Here is a 16,066-nt window from a genome sequence, read left to right on the forward strand (position 1 = left end):
ACCAGAACGAAACAGGGCTGACCTCCTTCTGTCCCACTGTCTCAGTTAGTACTACTACTACGGATTTTAAAAGCACGTACTCTATGCCAGGCACTGTTCTAAGTATTTACCATTTAAAAAATGCATTTGTCCTCACAACGAGCCTGTGAGGTAGGTGCTGTTATCGGTTCCATTTTACATCGCGTTGACTTCGGTTGTCAGGTTCATTGCCATCTGGGTTTAAAGAGTAAGATCTCCCAGACGACCACCAGCAGGGTCTTTTTGTAGGAAGAGGGCACTTCTGCCTAGGTGTCTGTAGGATTCCAGGAGCTGCCTGCATTGCATTAAGGGTCATCCCCAAGCTAATACCAGCAAGAATGTCGCCACCTCTGACGGTACGTGGCCAGATATGTGCTCTGTCATTTAACCCTGAGAGGGAGGTGCTATTCCAGTCCCCATTTACAGATGAAGAGACCACGGTTCAGAATGGTGACCTGACTTGCTGAAGGTCACGTCGCTAGTAAGTAGATGACTAGGTCGGGTCCCCTGGAGGCAGACTTAGCTAGGTGCTCAGCTGGCCCTGCTCTGTCTGGGGAGCGCCGTCAGGAGAGCGGGAATGAGGGCAGCAGGATGGGATGGGAAAGATGCTGAGCGAGGATGCGGTCTTGGCCTGATCCCATGGGGAGCTCTGGAGTGTGAGTAGCACCAGAGTTCTCCTCCAACCTGAGGCAGAGACACTGATGGCCTTTCGTTCTTCTCTGGTCACTTGCTGGGGGCGGGGGGTGGGGGATGGCGAGAAGACGATGTCTGCTCAGGTAAGGCAGCTCTCGATGACCACGGGCAGTTGTATAAAGAGGAGGGGCAGCTGGAAGCTGGGAGCAGCTGCCACCCGCAGCAGCGGGAAGGGGGCTGGGCCGAGGCGGAGGGTACCCAGCCCGGGCACGCACCGCATCCCGTGTCCAGAGCCTTAACCACCCTGCCACACCACCTCCATTAACATCACCCTTACATCGCGGGTCCCTGTGGCTTCCACCCATCGGGAGGGCCCATCGTGAGCCATGAAAAGCTCTTCTAATCAGGAAGCAAGGCCTCAGGCTCCTTGTTTGAACCCGAATTTTAACCATAGACTTTCCTGATAGCACAGTGGCCACAAACATATGATCTGACATCACTCAGACCTGGGTGTAAGTCCCCGCTCTGTTATTTCTAATGCCCTTGGATGCATCCCCTCTCGCGGACTTGCTTCCCACCTCTGCAAAATGGGGATAGTTTTACACGGGTGCCCACTTCATGGGGTTGTGCTAGCAACCAATGAAATATATCTGGCTTCTCGGGACTGGAACTGGGACAGTGACTGCTTTCCCCGTGCAGAGGGAGGTGCGTCTAGCCTAGCTGCTGCCTGTGCATGAATTAGGAAAAGACGCCCCCTCTTGGTGGGAAACATTAGGAAAAGGCGCCCCGCTCTGGGTAAAAGCTTCCCAACACCCAGGAATATGGCTCAGAAAGGATTCGATTTCCACCCCTTTCTTGCCTTAAACGTCATCAAATGACAGTGTATGTCAAATACTTTAAAAATATTTGAAAATAAAAAGTGCCTTCAAATATTAGGAGGGCTTGTTCCCGTTTTATGACGACCAGCCTTTGTGGTCCCTTGTCACTGCCCCACCCCCAGCCTCGCGTGTATTTTGGGTCCCTAGGGTTTGGGGTGCTTGCTCACAGAGCCGTGGGGCTCTCTCTGTGTCTTCTCAGGTTTACAAGTCGTCCTGAAGTCGATCATGAAGGCAATGATCCCCCTGCTGCAGATTGGCCTCCTCCTATTTTTTGCAATCCTTATTTTTGCAATCATAGGGTTAGAATTTTATATGGGAAAATTTCATACCACCTGCTTTGAAGAGGGGACAGGTAGGTCCAAGCAGCATGATGTGGTGTTTTTTTGTTTTTTTTTTTTCCCCCAAAACCTTCCTCCCTTGGGGACAAGCTCCTGGAGGGGATATGCAGGGCTTTGCTTCTTTCTCCTGGCAGCTGAGAGAACTTCCTTCCAAAGAGCTGCAGGCAATGCTGGGGGTGAGATAGCCCTTGGGGTCTTGGTTGTTCTAGGGCCTTGCATTGGGGTCCCCCGGAAGCTGTCCCAGGGGTATGTGGTTTATTTGGGACTGATCCCAGAAAGTGCCAGCGGGGGAGCGGGGACATGAGACAGGGCAGGAAGACATCTAGGAAAGGGGTGTAGTGGTATCAAGCAGGCTACCATTGTGGGCAGCTGGGGTTCAGTCCCTATAGCATCGGACGCGCGCCTCTGAGCCATCCCAGCCAGGGGGCAAGGGAGCCGGGGTGTTATCCACCAAACTCTGTCCGATACTGACAAGGACTGTCCCTGGGTGGGCATTAATGCCCCGGCGCGGCTGGCTGACCTGCACCCTGGGCTGGAGCAGGCATGAAAGGTGTTTTGAGGTGGGAGTGTGTGGGGCCAGGCAAACAGCAGGTTATAGACAGAGTGCCATCAGCTTCCGCCTTGTAACCTTGCGGGGACCACAGTGCATACTGTGTTCTCAAGCAGGAAGAAAAGGGGCAGCCTGGTCAGGGAGGAAGAGTTCTGACTGCTCTGTGGGGGGCAATCCCCATAACCTGGAGAAAAGGCATAGAGAGGGTGGTCCTCCTGGCCTCCTCCAGAATGTGCCTTGAAGACACCCCAGCTGGGAGGCGTGACACCAACAGTCAGAACCTAGCACAAGCAGGGTCCTGATCCAGCAGCAACCCCTCCATGGTTGGGTCAAGAAATGGGTTGCAGGACAGGCAGAGAAAAGCCAGGAAGGCAGGAGGCTCACCTGTGGGTCTCAGCTCTGAATCAGCAGTGGGGCAGGGCTGTGTCCCCCATTATCCACACACTCGGGGTACCCGGTAGCTTCCAGATACATTTTCCGCTAAATCTGCTGCTCTCCAAGCTCATTTGCTCTCTGAAGCACAAGAACCAAATGGAACCGGATAAGGAGAGAAGTCTGTATGTCAGTATTGGGACCACCGGCCATCTTGGTGCAGACGGGCGGGCTGTCAGCGCTAGTCCTGGGACAAGGGAACCATGAATTCCAGGGATGGGCAGAGTGCATGGTAAAGCTGAAGGGGAACCCCTGTGAGAAATGAAAGGGGCTTCGGGCCTGTCTCGCTGGGAAGAAGATTCTGTCCGGAAGTGGCTCCCCACCCACCGTCTCCTCCTGGTGACCCCCAAGTGGTGGGGCCCTGGCCCCAGACCGCTCCAGAGGGAAGGAAAACTCAGTAGGGACGTTTATTCAAGATGTCCTTTTTCTTCCTCCTTTTCTCTTGCTCCTCCTGACTCCTTCTCTCCTGGGCTTGTGAAGTTTGCTCAATATGGGATGTCCTAATTATTTCTTTCCCCGATGAAGAAGGTGTTAATTGAGGCAGAGCTATTTCTGCACCTGGCCTCGTCACCCGGGCGGAAATGCAGGAGGGAGAGATACAGGGCAGGGCCCCTCGGAAAAGTCAGCCAAGAGCAGAGAAACCAGGACTCCTGGAGCCTAGGTTTTGGGGGTTTGTTGAGGTTGGGGTTTTTTGGGGTTTTTCTTTGTCTTTCTAGCCAAGCAGACACACAACTGGCTTGGGTCTGAGTGGGGTTGTGAGGGGGCAGATGTGGGGGGAGCAGCTGGGGGTTAGGAAGCCTCATTTTAGGAGGATGACTGAAAAGCTCGCGATTAAAAATATAAGGCGTGTGAGTAAGAGACAGATATATACAGACACCCAGGCAGCAGGTTAATTTTAAAATATATTTATAACCAAATTCCTCAGACTCTCTGGACGGTTGCTTTTCTAGAAGCAGCCCTCAGAGTGTTTCGTGCTGGGGGGGCGGAGGGTTGAGGGGGGATTGAAATCAAGAGAACCACTGGGCCAAACTGCTAAGGAGAGACAGGTTTTCAGCTGCGTTCCTTTATCCTCGGCACCCCGGGTCCTGCGTGCCCAGAACCGTGCCAAACACTCCGAGAAATGCAAAGGTGAAGTGGAAGGCGTTCTGCTTTCCAAGAGCCTCCAGAATCGTTGGAGGAGACAAGATTCCTCGGCTGCAACGGGTTTGTAGCAATGAAAGCCGACGAGTGTTTTCATCTCCCCACCAAATAAGGACAAACATTGGGGAACTCTTGTAGCCCTGAGAAAAAGGATGGACCAGTGTTCACCGGCTCATGCGGGGGGCCGCTGGGCGGCTGGGAACCGAGCCAGACTTGGCCGAAGGGTGGAGACGGAGAAGGTTCTGGACAGAGGTGACCTTCCCAACAAACAGTGGTTCTCATTTCTCATAGGAGCCTGTGCATTTTCTTCGCCCTGCTCTGAGCCTTATGTTTAAAAGATTTTGCCCTCCGACCTGTATTTGTTAAATAACAGCCCCCTGTACCAAATGCAGCGTGAATGAGGAAGGCACTTCCGGCCACTTAAACCAGGGGCCGATGTGGTTGTGGTTTCTTGAGCAGTGGGTGTCACTTCTGAGAGTGGCGGGTGTCACTTTGCATGACCTACAGTTTCTATTTAACTGAAGCTTCAAAGGCCAGTAACGTTCACGCTGTCCGTGCTGGTTTCTTTCCCTCTGCGGCGTGCCGAGTGGGGGTTGGGAATGTGGGCCCATAGCACATACATGGATAGATATTTTTGTTTTGTGAAGAGCATGAGTTTGCACACTTGGCTGTTTGTTTTCTTGGTGGACAGTGTTGCTCTCTGAAAACCTTCAAAAGTGTGACTCACTGAATAGGGTCCTCTCATATCCACTACTCTGGTCCAGCTGGGGACACCCTGGGGTCATTCTGTGTCCCCCTGATTCTATGTGTTCCTGGGGTGTCTCCATTAACACCTTGGAATTCAGACCCCACCTCTGGCTTCCAGCTCAGCTTCACCAGGGAGCTGTCTTTGGTTACCAGCAAAAGGGACATCTGTTGGCATGTGTCTCTTTCCTTGTGGCATTTTTGCAATCTGCCTCTTGCTGTTTGGGGGGAAATCTTAGCTCCTGTGCCTAAGGGTAAGTACTGTGTGTACTGGCCTCCCTCGCCCCCAGAACAGCTCCCTGAACCCAGTACATCCCAAAAAAAAAGAAAGGAAGGAAGGAGGGAGGAAAGAAAAGAAAAAACAAAAGAAAAGAGAATAAGGGAGGGAGGGAAAAGGGGAGAGAAGAGGGGAAGAGAAAAAAAGAAAGAAAGAAAGAAAGAAAAACCAGGCTATGGAAGAACAGCATCACACAATTCACATATTTGTCCTAATGGAAGTCTGGAGAACACTGCACCCAACCGCCTCACGATGTGCATGGCATCATCACCAAAACCGTCTGTATTAGGGAACATAAAGCACATTTCAACAGATCTTAAAGGACCAAATGACACAAAACATATCCTCTGACCACAGTGTAATTAAGCTGGAAATTGGTAACAAAGGGATAACTCAGAAAGTGTTTGGAAATGAAGAGGCATGCTTCTTATTTGTGGATGACGTGATAGGGTATCTGAGATTTGCTTTAAAAATATTCTAGTGCAAGGCAAAGTGTGGGGAGGGGGTAAAGATGAAACAAGATTCACTCTGAGTTGATAAGTGTTGAAATTGGTGACAGGTACATGGGAATTCGTTATACTATTCTATTTTTTTAAGATTTTATTTATTTGAGGGGTGGCGAAGGAGGAGCAGAGGGAGAGGGACAAGTAGACTCCACGATGAGCAGAGAGCCTGACACGGGGCTTGATCCCACAACACTGAGATCATGACCTGAGTTGAAATCAAGGGTCAGACACTCAACCGACTGAGCCACCCAGGCACCCCCTATACTGTTCTATTTTTGTAAATATCTGGCAAGTTTTTTTTTTTAATAAATGCATCTTGGTTATCCATGGGTCAAAGGAGAAATAATGGAAATTGCCAAATATTTTGCTTGAGCAATAATGATAATAATGCATGACAGATGTTGTGAGATGCAGCTAAAGCTGCACACAGAGGGCAGTTTATAGCCCGAAAAGAACGTGAATCCATCTCAAAAGTTGAGGAAATACACAGGAAAAGTAATAAAGCTTGGAGAAGAAAGTAATAAAACGAAACAGTGAATAGATCAATAAAGCCAAACTTAAAAAAAAAAAAGACTGATAAATTCATTCCAATAGTCATTTTTTCCCAACATTATTGAATCTTTACAGCCCCTATTTCTCAGAGTTGGTTTTCCTAGCCCCTTCCCCTGACTTTTCTCCCCTTCCCTTTCATAGATGACATTCAGGGTGAGTCTCCGGCTCCATGTGGGACAGAGGAACCCGCCCGCACCTGCCCCAATGGGACCAAATGTCAGCCCTACTGGGAAGGGCCCAACAATGGGATCACTCAGTTCGACAACATCCTGTTTGCAGTGCTGACGGTTTTCCAGTGCATCACCATGGAAGGGTGGACTGACCTCCTCTACAACGTAAGTGATGCAGGTTCCTGGATCAGCTGATGTCATAGGCTGCATTGGAGTGACTCTGAGCTGGCGAGGTGGGGCGGGGGGCAATGTGCAGGGGGAAGGAGATGCGAGTCATCAGAACTTTAAGTAGAGGAGGTTCTTCGGGACATGGAAATCTAGAGGACACACAGATGCTGAATCACTTTTCACTGTGCAAGTGTTTGAATATAATTTTAGATTTTTTAATATGTAAAGTTGTGTGCTTCAAAAGCCCACATGGATAAAAGAGTAATATCCTGGGATCTATACAAAGGGGCTCTGTGCTGGGACCCTCACTGGCCCTCTGCCAGCCATGCTCCCTCCCTGTAGGGTAAGGAGGCCATGGGGCTCAGGGGACATGTCTACCAGAAGCTGGCACCATCTACTCCACTTTCTAGATCGCTGTCGAATTATCTGGGATTCTGGAATTTTCTGCCCAAGCCCAGATTCCGGGAACTTGCATGAGATTCTTCTGTGGGTCTGTTCTCCAGCTGTGCCACGTGTCCTAGGAGCATCTGTTGGCACAAATGTGCTGGAGCTTAGACATGCAAGCAGGAGTGCCCATGCATGTGTGCATGCAGCCCCCTGTCCCGGGCTGGACAGAGCCATGCGTGGGGGTTCTGAAGGCAGGCTATGCGTGGTCCGGGGGCAGGGCTGGCTTTGCTCACATCGTGATCCAGTGCAGACGTCTAGGTTCTAAATTCCACCCTGACCTTCCCAGTGCTTATGAAGGTATGTTTACAAGGAGAAGCATACAGCATATTTTATTTAGTAGCTTTTAAATATTTACACAGAGTATGTGGGCCTCCGTCGGTACTCTTGTCTGAGATCTTGAAAACGTTAGGGACAGGTCCACCTGCCCCACTTGCGTCCTGTTTCCTATCCCCCCACCATGTGCAAACCCTTCACCTCCTTGCTGGATGCTCTCAGTGTTTATGCAACTGTAAGTGTAATCAAATCTATATCCTCCTCTCTCTTTCTTACCCCAAAGCGTACCATTCTATACCTGTCGTTGTATTCGGTGATTTCTTGGGGGCACATAACAACATATCCTGGAGATCTTTCCGTGGCAGGACATGGAGCACATCCTCGTTCTTTTGTACGGCTGCGTAGCACTCCATTGTCAGTTCCCCAGAGACAGATGCTTGGATGGTTCCCCATCCTCTGACATTGAATCGGAGCTGCCACGAGCACTGCTGCATTTATGTCTTTCATCCTTGTGCAGATGTAGTTGGGATTGGTGGTGTCCATTCCCAGAAGTGGGATCGCTGGGTCAACAGCTGAAGTGTATTTATAATTTTGATAGATATTTTGATGTCTGGATCCCCATCCCGACTCCACCAGCTTCCTTGCCGTGCAACCTTGGGCAAGCTTTCTCTGTGCTAAACATAGCACACCTTCCTCACCCACCTGTGCATGTGAGAGGCCCCCAAGCCAGTCACCCATCGACAGCTGGAGATGAGTGGAGTCAGGGACTCAGGATCAAACACAGGACGCCGCAGGTGTAGTGACCTCACGAGCATCCCCTGGGGCTGCTCCACACACATACCTCCGTTGACTCACGGAGGTATCCTCTCTGCCTGCCTAAGTGCTGAAATTGCCAGTTAAGGTTCTGCCCATATGAGTCAGGGCTTGGCCTGCTGAGGAAGCAATAACCAGCCTTCTTCCTGCATGCGGGGTTGCTGAGCTCTCCTCCTGGTGGCAGTTTAGGTTTCTTAAGGAAGGTTCCCCGTGTGGGGGTGGAGGGAGAGTTGCAGAAACCTATCCTTTTGATCAGTAGCTCATTTTAGGGTGGGGTTGAAAATACAGCCTGGAAGTGGACTGCAAAAGTGCCATGGACAGTTGTGCATGTCACGCACTGCACAAGCCACCACATCTCTGGAGTGTAATTCGTATTGTAGACTACATAGATGTCCACCATTATTACAGTTTTTTGACAACTGTAAAGAATGTAGGAAGGAGACATGGTGTTCTAATTTGTATGAAGACCTTATCAGCATAACATCTCTAGAAACAGACTCTCTGGGGCCTCACTTGCAAACAGCTTGGACAAAAGCTTACACCCAGTTGGCAAAAGCTTGCTTGGGAATTTTTATGGATTCTAGGTTTTTGCTTTGCAAGGTGGTGTGAGAGGAGGCTGCCGGGGGAAATGAGCCCTCCTGGGAGTGAAACAGAGCTGGGGGCCGGGAAGGAGAGAATGGGACTAAGGAGCAGAAGCTAAGAAAATTGTGAACATGGGAAAGGGTTGTGTCATGGAGTTGGATGTCCAGAGAAAGTGTCCAGAGTTTCAGAGGAAGACACTGAGGATGTTCTTAGTGGTGGGAGAGGAAGCATGAGCAGGACCACAGATTTCCAGAAGACTCTCTAGTCACATGCACCATTGTTGGAAGAGATATTTGTCCTGGAAGCTTAGAGCTGAGCTGTCTTGGGGGAAACAAGCTCAGGGGAAGTGGTGAGAGCACAGAGTCAGACACCGGACTGCCTAGGTCCCCATTCTGACTCCACCAACTTCCTTGCTGTGCAACCTTGGGCAAGTCACTTGGCCCCTCTGTGTCTCGTTTCCACTTGTGCAGTATGAGCAGAAGCACGGTCCTACCTCACAGGGCAGGAGGATTGAGTGGGTACATGTGAAGTGTTTACAACAGTGCGTGACCCTCAGCGAGCTCTGTGCAGGCCGAATTCTCCACCCTGGTAGGCACACCTCTCGGAAATACATACGAATTTTTCATCCTAAAAACTCCTACAGCACCTGAGGGAGTAGAGTGGGCTGTGGGGTCCCCCTTTATTCCCTACACTCACCCCACTGGTAGCTACTACTAACTCTGAGTAGCCTTCTAGAACTTTCCATGTACTTACATTCCACCGTCCTCCTGCAGGTAGAAACCCCAGCAGTGATCTGGGCCTGATGTGAACCTCGAGCAGTAATTAAGTACCACAGAGGGGTGACTAACACAACAGACGTTCGTTGGCTTGCAGTCTGGGTGCCAGAAGTGCCCTGTCGAGGCACTGGCAGGGCCAGGCTTCCTCCGAAGGCCCTAGGGGAGGAACCTTCTTGGCCTCTTCCAGCTTCTAGTGGCTGCCAATAATCCTTGGCGTTCCCTGGCTTACACGTTCTCTGCCGTCCACTTGCACATCCCGTCTTCACAGGGTTATCTTCTTGTAAAGACACCAGTCGTGTTGGATTAAGGCCCACGCTACTCAGCACCATCTCGTCTTAACTCATGACCTCGGCAATGACCTGATTTTCAAATAAGGTCACATTCTGAGGTCCTGGGCGTTAAAGCATAGCTTGGGGGGGGGTGCGGAGGAGGGAATATAATTCAATCCGTAACACCTCCCAAATAAACGACTGGACCTGAACCCTTGTCTGGGGCTTCTCAAATTCACACACACACACACACACTACAAGCACTAGATGCTCTCCTTGCCAAAGGCAGGGGCGAAGGTGACTGTCTTTGAGCTTCTGCTGCTGCGGGCAGAGCTGTTGCTTTTCCAAGCCTCTGGGCCCTGCTCCTGTGTTCTGCCCTCTGCCAGCCCTGCCCCCTCCATCCATCCGGCCACAGGGTCCGGAATCTTTGTCCTCTGTATCTGTGCTAGAGCCAAGGCCCGTGGGCATGGCCTCACTGGCCCCTGGCAGGTGAGACCCATGGGGAGAGAGGCCAGACACACCAGCTCCAAGCGTCTTAGAATCCATGGGCTCAGAAGCCAGATGGGTGCCGCCTGCCTGGGTGGGCAGTGCTTTTTGATCCCAACATCTTGTTTCTTTTCTCAACATCATTGAAATCCATTAGTGTATTCAGTCACTGTTGAGAAACTACTGCGTGCTGGGAAATGGGCAGGTGATGGGTGGCAGGAGGGGCGGGGGCAGGGGACGGGACCCGCCATGAAGAAGACAGACAAAAATCCCCACTCAGGGGAGATGGACACAGCAATAAACATGATAAATAATACATCGCTCCTACAGTGGGACGTAGACAGTAAGCAAATGCGTAACAGGGGGCGTGGTGACCTGCCCTGTGACGAGAAAACAGCACAAGAGGAAGGCGAGGCTAGTCTAGGTCAGGCAATCAGGGAGGGCTCCTCAGAGGAAGTGGCATTTCCACAGAGAAGGAGAACGCCAGGCAGATGTTTGTGGGAGAGCATTTTTGGCAGAGGGAACAGCAGCAGCCCACCTACACGGCATGTTCAGTCCCCTTCCAGGTTTTCCCAATCTTAATTTGTTCCTTTTCTTTTCTGCTTGGCTTCCTGGTTAAATAAAGTGCCTTCTGGAAAAAGCCTAACCTCAACTAATCAGCAGTGCTGTCAAAGGTTTATATCAGGATGTGCGTCTCAGCATTATTTGTAAAAATAGAACAAAAGTGGAAGCAACTGGTTCAGTACCTTATGGTCCCTTCTTATGAGGGAATATTACGTCGTCATTAAAAAGCATCTGTTGGGAGAATATTTACGGGTGCGGGGAAATGCTCACTGTATAATGATGAGAATTGATTTTTTTTTTTTAGGTGAGGTAAACCTTCTGTCTTAGCTCTGGCTGCCATTACAAAATAGCATCCAGGGGGCGCTCCAATAACAGAAACTCATTTCTCACGGTTCTAGAGGCTGGAACCAGGGTGTCAGCACGGTGAGGGCTCTCCGCCTGGCTGGCGGAGGGCCGCCTTCTTGCTTCCTCCTCACACGGTGGGGAGAGAGACGGCTAGCTCTCCGGTGTCTCTTCCTATAAGGACACTTACCTCATTGTGGGGGCCCCAGCCTCGTGACCCCATCCAACCCTGACCACCTCCCAGAGGCCCCACCTCCTAATACCATCACGCTGGGGGTGAGGGCTTCCACATATGAACGCAGGGGCCGCGATCCGCTTCAGCCTGTAACACCTGATCTCAAGTGTGTGCATTTGGAAATACACGTTAGGGAAAGAAAGACTGGAAGACGTTGTACCAAGATGGCCTCTAGGTCGTGGGGTCCAGGAATCTTTATCTTCCCGAACTCCTCTGTATTGTCAATTTTTCTACTGTGAACACAATTTCCTTTTACAATCAGGAAAAAAGTATTTAGACTTGTCTTGTTATAGATTTAAGAGGAAAAAACGAGAGCTTTTGGGGTGTTATGACACCAGGAAACGGGGGGGGGGCGATTATTTTCCGAGTGTGTCCACGGTGTGCTGGCTGTCCTCATCTACGTCACCTGTCCAGAGAGAGTCCACACCAAAGGCTTGATTGACATAGCAATAATCAATGGTCGTTCTTGTTGTTTTACGGTTAAATAAAGTAAGTGAAGAAAAGAGAAATCTTCCTTATGGAAGAATTCCATTTAATATATGCAGACACTCCCCCTTCAGAAGCAGAGCTGTCTCCGCATTGGAGGGTGGGCTAGACTTAGTGACTCCCTTCCAAAGAGGAGGGTAGGGAAGGGGGAGATGACGTCATTTTACAGTGGGGAAACCTAGCCGACACCACCTTAAGCAAGCGACCAAGTTTGGCCGCCCACCTCCCCCAGTGAATGTGTAATCGTGTGACCCTTGGCAAAGATGTGATGGGCAGGGGACCTCACCTCTGCTTTCCTTCCCCAAGACTCACAACCCCTGTGTAATCACAAGCAGAACATCAGACAAACCCAGATTGGAGGGCCTTCTGCCGGTCCTGTCCCAGACTGTCAAGGTCAGGATCTATACAAGGGAAGGCTGAGAAACTGTCACAGACCAGAGGAGCCAAAGGAGCTAAGACAACTGGGTGTGATGTGGGGTCCTGGAACAGAAAGGGGACATTAATAGGAAAACTGATGAAATTCAAATAAAGTCAGGAGTTTGGTTTATAAATAAGCCAAGGGGGAAAGATTACTATCCCCCATTTTACAAATAAGAGTCAGAGGTTGAGAGCATGGCCTGAGGTTGGCAGCCGGGGAGTGGTGGGACCAGGTGCCCTGAACCAAACCCCGGGAAAGAGGTATGGGGGAGGGGAGGGAGAGAGGGAGCGAGAGCAGTTCCTTTTTTTTTTTTTTTTAAGATTTCATTTATTGATTTGAGAGAGAGAGAGAGAATGTGAGTGGGGGGAGGGGCAGAGGGAGAGAGAGAAGCAGGCTCCCCACTGAGCACGGAGCTCAATGTGGGGCTCGATCCCAGGACCCCGAGATCATGACCTGAGCTGAAGTCAGCCACTTAACCAATTGAGCCACCCAGGTGCCCAAGAGAGCAGTTCAATTTGTAAAGGAGTAATTTCGTAAAACTCTCTTTAAGGTCTGGGGCGGAAAAGGTGGATTAGGAGCGGAAGAGCCTTCTTCAGAGACTGCAGGGATTCTTTTGGGTTTTCGTGTTATTGAGATACAAGTTTGGGCTGTACAGGGTAAGATTTGACAGACGTATATTGTGCAGTGAGTTTAGTTAACATCTGGCACCGGGTGGAGTTCCCCAAACTTGGTTTTTCGCCCCTGGTGGTGGTGGTGGCATGGGGAAGCTAAGGGGGGCTGTGCTGGGCCAAAGCAGCCTGGAAGCAGCACGGGGGTGAGGGACCTGCCCTGTCTTGGTGGATACCGGGGGGGTGGGGGGGCAGGTGGAGAGGCAGGGGTCCTTTAACAAGGACCTGTGGTGAGCAGCAGGGGAGTCCTGGCAGGACCAAGTCTTCCTGAGTTCATTTTTGGCTGCCATTCCCTGAATTTCCCGGTTGCCACACATCTTCTTGTACTGTCAATCAATCCATGAGACAGACTTGTGCAAGAAGCATTTTTAGACCCATCTTCCAGATGAGAACCCCAAGGCCCACAGGGATAAAGCAACCTGCCAAGGCCCTATAGCCCAGCGTGGCGACATCGGAATTCGAACCCAGCACTGGGAACTAATCATCCCACCTCCTCCTCTGTTTGACTCTCCCCTGCTCTTCCTTCTCCCCCTCTGTCTTTGTGTCTCTTACGTCATGTCTGTCTCTGTCTCCTCCTCCTGTCTTCTCTTTCTCCCTCTCCCTCCCCACCTCTCTGCTTTCCTCTGTGTTTGTCTCACTGTTTCTCTCCTTCAGTTAATGTCAATTAGGAAAGCAGCGAGACTGTGTCTGGTGGATGATTATAAATGTGTGTCCCTTGACAAATGGTTACTCGTGCTTGAAACGATCTTTGACCTAAACCCTTTTTTTATTCATAGATGCTTCTTTTATTCAATATCAAAGCATCGAAATCAGGGGGACTTTGGATCGCGCATTCATTCAACAAACATTCCTTGAACACCTCCTACGTGCATGCGCTCTTCCAGGCACCCAGAATATGCAGTGAACGGAAGAGACAGAAATCTCTGTTTGGGGGGAGTTGACATTTTAGTGGAGGAAGCAGGTGATCAACAACATAGTTAAGAGATTATATATGGATGTGTAAAGGGCAGAGAGTATGTTAAATATCTTAGGCTTGGCGGCCATACAGTCTCTGTCACAACTATTCAATCTGCTGTCATAACACAAAAGCAGCCACAGAAAAAAGACATAAGGGAGTGGGCATAGCTGTGTACCAATAAAACCGTAATTTACAAACATAAGTGGCTAGGCCATGGGCTGAACTTTGAGGACTCCCGTGTAAGAGAGCTTAAGGAGAAAAATTAAGCAGGAGATGGGTTGTGGATTGTCAAAGTGAGGGGTTACAGTTCTTTTAATAAACCCCGAAGGAGGTGGGGGGGTACCATGCAAGTATGTTAGAGGGGAGAGGCCCAGGCAGACAGGGTAGCCAGTGCAAAGGCCCTGGGGCAGGAACATTCCTGGCATTTGTGAGGAGCAGCAAGTTGGCTCACGTGGCTGGTGGGCAGTGGGTGAGGGCAAATGAGGGAGCCAGTGAGGCCAGAGGAGCTGATGGGACTACGTAGGCAGAGAGGCTATATAATTTATCATCCAAACCGGGACAATTTTGAGAGCAAATAGGAAAAGGAGGACTCAAAAAATAATTAACAGGCATTGCACGATCTACAGTGGGTATAAACAGGGACATACGACCTCCGTCACGGCCACTGTGGGACCTTGGCTCTTTCACGGTCAAACCCACACCATTTTTATCCAGTATGCTGGGGAATTGGGTGTTCTCCTGAGCTGAGCATTTTTTTTTAACATCCTCTATACTTTTTCTGAATGAACCATGCTCAAAAAATTAGAGGAAAATAAACCATAAAACAGAAGGCACTTAAGAATTTTACTGGGACTCAGCCATTAATTTGTTTGATGAGTATTTATCGAACGCTTGCTAAGCACCAGGCGCCACACGAGGCCCCGGCCGTGCGGGGATGAATCAGTCTCTCCTTTAAGGCTCTCACGGGCCAACCGTTATAAATATAAAATACTATGTGAGTGCAGCGAGAGGTGAAGTAGAAAAAAAATTGCTCTGTGGCAAGCCAGAAGGATGGTTCTAGCCCCAGCCGTGCCGTCCACACCCTGTGCGAGCTGGCGAGTCACATTGTCTTCCTCAGCCTGGTTCCCCCATCCACTGGGTATGGAAATTGGGGGAATCAAGGGGTATTTCGTTGGCTCAAAAGTGCTCTACTAACGTGACAGTGGCTGTCTTGCCTGTCTCTTTGTTCCCAGGGAAATAGCCTGATCATTTGGACCTGAGATAAATACAGTCTCCTGTCCATGGTATTATTTTTTTTTAAGATTTATTTATTTATTTGGGGAGAAGGGGCAGAAAGAGAATCTCAAGCAGACTCCCCACTGAGCATAGAGCCTGACACGGATCTCCACCTCCTGTCCCTGAGATCGTGACCTGAGCCGAAATCCAGAGTCGGACTCTTAACCAAATGAACCACCCAGGTGCCCCTGTCCTTGGTATTATTGAAACAACCCACCCCAGGGACCTCAGAATTATGTGCATTCATCATGTCACCAATGCTTAGTAAGCACCTACTGTATGCCAGGTGCTGTTCTAGGCACTGGGGAGGTGACGTTTTAGGGACAAAGACAGTTTACAAACAAACAAATGTATAAATTGAAAAGGTGATTCAGAGTACGAAGAATGCCAGGAAGAGAATGGATGTCTGGCAGTGCTGGGGGGAAGGGCTAGCCCTTTGGGTCAGGAGGGCTGGGAAGGTTCTCTGAGCCGGGCACCGTGGAGCTGAAGGCTGAGTGATGAGAGGAATCAACCACACCAAGATCGAGGGGACACTGGCTTCCAGGCCGAGGCTCAGAGAACAGAAACGAGAGCATGGTAATCTTGGACTTTACCTTTCGGTGTACCGATTTCTCCATTGCACATACCAGAGATGTTCTTTTCCCCCCACCTGCCTCATGAGATCCAGAGAAGGGTCGATGAGGAAGTGGCATTCGAGAAAGACCTGAAGGAGGTGAAGGAGCAAACCGAGGAGGTATCCGGGTGTGTCGGCCAGGAAAGCTGTGTGATACCACGGTAACAAACACCCCCCAAAGTCTCTGTGACATTAACAACAAATCTCTTTTCTTGTTCACATGCCACGTCCAGTGTAGGTCGGCAGTGGGGGAAGGGGGCTGTCACCATCATCCCTTGGGAGCCAGCTAATAAAGCAGCTAGGACATTGCCACTTGCTGTCCCAAATAGCAAGCCCCGAGGGTCCCACGCTGACAGTTCAGGGCTCCAAAGTGGCACAACTGTCTCCACTCACTCCTTATTGGCCAGCACTCATGTGGCCCTCAGCCAACCACAGGGGACCGGGACGAGCCATCC

At 50.3% G+C, this 16,066-nt stretch overlaps 1 protein-coding gene across 5 annotated transcripts in view; it reads left to right on the forward strand.

Moving 5' to 3' along the window:
- The window catches only part of CACNA1A (calcium voltage-gated channel subunit alpha1 A), a 212,870-nt gene that overhangs the window by 94,277 nt on the left and 102,527 nt on the right, over positions 1 to 16,066 (forward strand). For all 5 annotated transcript variants that reach the window (XM_045811947.2, XM_087867228.1, XM_087867225.1 and 2 more), the window contains 2 exons: positions 1,729 to 1,881; positions 6,210 to 6,403. In XM_045811947.2, coding sequence (XP_045667903.2) covers positions 1,729 to 1,881; positions 6,210 to 6,403 — 347 coding nt within the window. The remainder of the gene's footprint in view (positions 1 to 1,728; positions 1,882 to 6,209; positions 6,404 to 16,066) is intronic.

This window comes from Ursus americanus, chromosome 14 (assembly GCF_024610735.1).
Source record: "Ursus americanus isolate L20-20 chromosome 14, mUrsAme1.1.p, whole genome shotgun sequence".
Classification (NCBI taxonomy): Eukaryota; Metazoa; Chordata; class Mammalia; order Carnivora; family Ursidae; genus Ursus; species Ursus americanus.